The sequence below is a fragment of the Myripristis murdjan genome, chromosome 23 (genome assembly GCF_902150065.1).
Source record: "Myripristis murdjan chromosome 23, fMyrMur1.1, whole genome shotgun sequence".
Lineage (NCBI taxonomy): Eukaryota > Metazoa > Chordata > Actinopteri > Holocentriformes > Holocentridae > Myripristis > Myripristis murdjan.
In genome coordinates, this window is record NC_044002.1 from 618,264 (window position 1) to 621,093 (window position 2,830).

A 2,830-nucleotide genomic window follows, 5' to 3' on the forward strand; every position below is an offset into this window, starting at 1 on the left:
ATCAGTATTGGAAGTGACATTTTATTCAGTGAAAACACAACATAATTAAGATGATTATTCAAAACAAGACACTTTCATGTGGTCCCCAAACAGCCAAGAAAATTCTCTGCTCATATTTTATTATTTTGATTAAAGCCATAATCAGGGATCCTGCGAAATTAAACTGTTGTTTTATTTTATTCCCCAAGGCTGTGGCATCAGGTTGTCTACACAATACACAATCACAATTATAATTATACCAATTACTGTGTGTTTTTACTTTTCATTCCATCTTAAACAATTGAACATAGTTTCAGCAGAACACCACAAATACAAAAGAACAGTCTGTAAAGCCGTACAGGTTTAAATATCCATGGAACTATCACTGCATCCCGAACAGACAGTAGCATTTAATTAAAATGTTTGTACAAACATTTAAAGGCATTTTTTGTCCAAAAAGAAATAATACCAACAGAACATTTTCTACTTAGATATGACAAAAAACTGGGTGTCAGCAGTCCAGGAAATTGGTAATCTAAATGATTATGGCAAATGAGAAAAGACCCTCCTCAAGTGACTTTGTCAAGAAAAAGAGTGCAGAGGAAATCAGGATACTGTAAGTTGATTTAAGACGGCTAAAGGTATCTGTTGGTATACAAGCCAAATGAAGCAATGACACCCTGCAAAGAGAAAATGGCATCTTAGCATCACTGAAGAGACAAACACAATATAAAGAATTCTGACAGCCTTAGCCTGCATATTTTTACTGACAACAATTAAATGAGGTCAAGTGGTGAACTCACCAGGCGCTCTCTCCCCTGGCACACTACATGTTTGGCTCTGTAAAAAAACAAACAAACAAACAAAAAAATGGTAAATTAATATTTTTTAATACACTGGCTGCAATGATATCTGGAAAATCCGGTTTGTGTTTACCACAGACCTTGAATGGAGCAGAACGGACATTTTGGTTTGTTTGTTATTTGGCCGGTATAGAATAAAATGGCGCTTCTACTTGTTTGCTATGTGTCAGTGTGTCACACTTGCTTGAGCACAGTGCAGATATGTTGTGCTGTGGCTGTAGCCTGAAGGAAAAAAATACTCAGAAAAGCAAGAGTGGGTTTCTCGTATTAGTCAACATCTGCAGAAATGTTAGAAAAATATGTATGCAAGTAAAATATGTAAGTGTATGATGTATATGTAGTGTATAAAACCCACATTTCAAAATAGCTTCCAACATCTGACTCTCTCTGCTTTTAACTGCCTCATTTTTTTGTTATTGTTGTGAAATTCTCCACTTGCTTTAATTTTCTACATTATTTTGTTATATTGTTATTTCATGTGATTATTTTTTTAAAATTTCTTTTTAGAGTAAATTGTCTTTGAGTACTAAGAAATGCACTACACAAATAAAATGTAATATTATTATTGTTCTCTTCACTGGAAAACGAGTCATTTTTTGTATTTCTTGAAAGTAATAGAAGGAAGGGGATTTTGAGGGGGTTAGAGATGATGCAAAGCGGTCAATACTCACCCCAGGCATAGTCTTTGGTGTCTGAGCCATGAGTCACCCTGCATGTGTACTTGTCCGTGGACTTGGGGTTGAAAGGTGCGCTCTTGGTCAGATGGAAATGCCAGTTCTGGTGGAAGGCCAGGTCAGTCTGACTGGTGTTGGACATTTCCTGATTGTTCTTCAGCAGCCCGATGGTGATGTCTGGAGGGTGGAAGCCACTCACATGGCAGATCAGAGTGTTGTTCTGCCCAAACTGTCCTGGCTTGCTGGTGTACACCTGAACCTTGGGTGGAGCTGCAGAAGGCATGAAGGAGGAGATGAAATCATTTTCATCACGCACTGAAAAATAGTTTAGTGGCCTGTGGGGGCGCTCTCACAGCAGAGCAGCATTTAAGAGAAATCGAAACAAGGTTTTCTAAGGGGATTTCCATTAAATTAAAAACGAAAGGACATGGGTTTTATACAGTATTTTACATTTTGGGCGCAGTAAAAAAAAGAAGAAAGGAGGACAAAAAAATCTAAATGTCTTAGGGCAAAATAGTTTCAGGATATGCTGCGGCTAAACTTAAAAAAGCCTCTATTTAAAATCCTGTATTTACGCACAGCTTAGTTTTGACAGGAAACAAACTATTATTATTCAAACAATAACAATACTAAAGCATAAAGAATACATATATAATAATACTGTTGGGTTTACTTCTAACTAACCTGATAATTGTTTTCACAACAATCAGCTTAACAAAGCACCTTATTGCAATTTTAACCTTGAAAGGTGCCTCGTTTTCTAGTCTTGCTTTCTCAAGAAAATGGAATCTGTATTCGGTAGACTAGCTTATTTAACTATTTAACTACGTATATTGTATCCAGAGACACAGAAAGTAGACTAACGACACTATGAAAGGTTGGGTGAGGGGGGGGGGTAATTTTCAAAAATCAGTCATAGCAGATAATATCAAACAATAGTGAATATTACTTACATTTTTTGGCGTCGACCGCAAAATAGACGGCAGCGAGGGCCACGAGACACAAAACAAGCTTCATTTTCGCAGACGAGTTGCTGGAGACTGCTGTAGCTGCTTTCTCTCCTCTGGATAGCTGTCCGAACTAAAGTGAAAGCATCCTAGATCAGCTTAATAAAGTAACTTAACGCCGCCCTTATCGCTGGGCTCCAAAAAAGCAGCCAATCACGGATGTATTTTGCTGTTGCCAGGTAAAATATGCCTGGACAGGTTTGGTGTATAGTGAAGTTGTACAGAAAGTCCCTGAAGAGCCACACAGGGCAGGCCTTTGTTTCACAGAGTCAAAATGTCGGCTATTGGAAACTCTTCCATTTGCCAC

General features: G+C 37.8%; 1 protein-coding gene across 1 annotated transcript; it reads right to left on the minus strand.

The window, feature by feature from the left end:
• Positions 1 to 2,594, minus strand: LOC115355465 (beta-2-microglobulin-like). Its single transcript, XM_030046277.1, has 4 exons — positions 2,470 to 2,594; positions 1,514 to 1,786; positions 783 to 819; positions 1 to 659 (listed from the first exon to the last, which is right to left on the minus strand). The coding sequence occupies exons 1-3, from the start codon at positions 2,531 to 2,533 to the stop codon at positions 806 to 808; spliced, it is 351 nt and encodes a 116-aa protein (XP_029902137.1). The 5' UTR covers positions 2,534 to 2,594; the 3' UTR covers positions 1 to 659; positions 783 to 805.
• Positions 2,595 to 2,830: the final 236 nt, after the last annotated feature.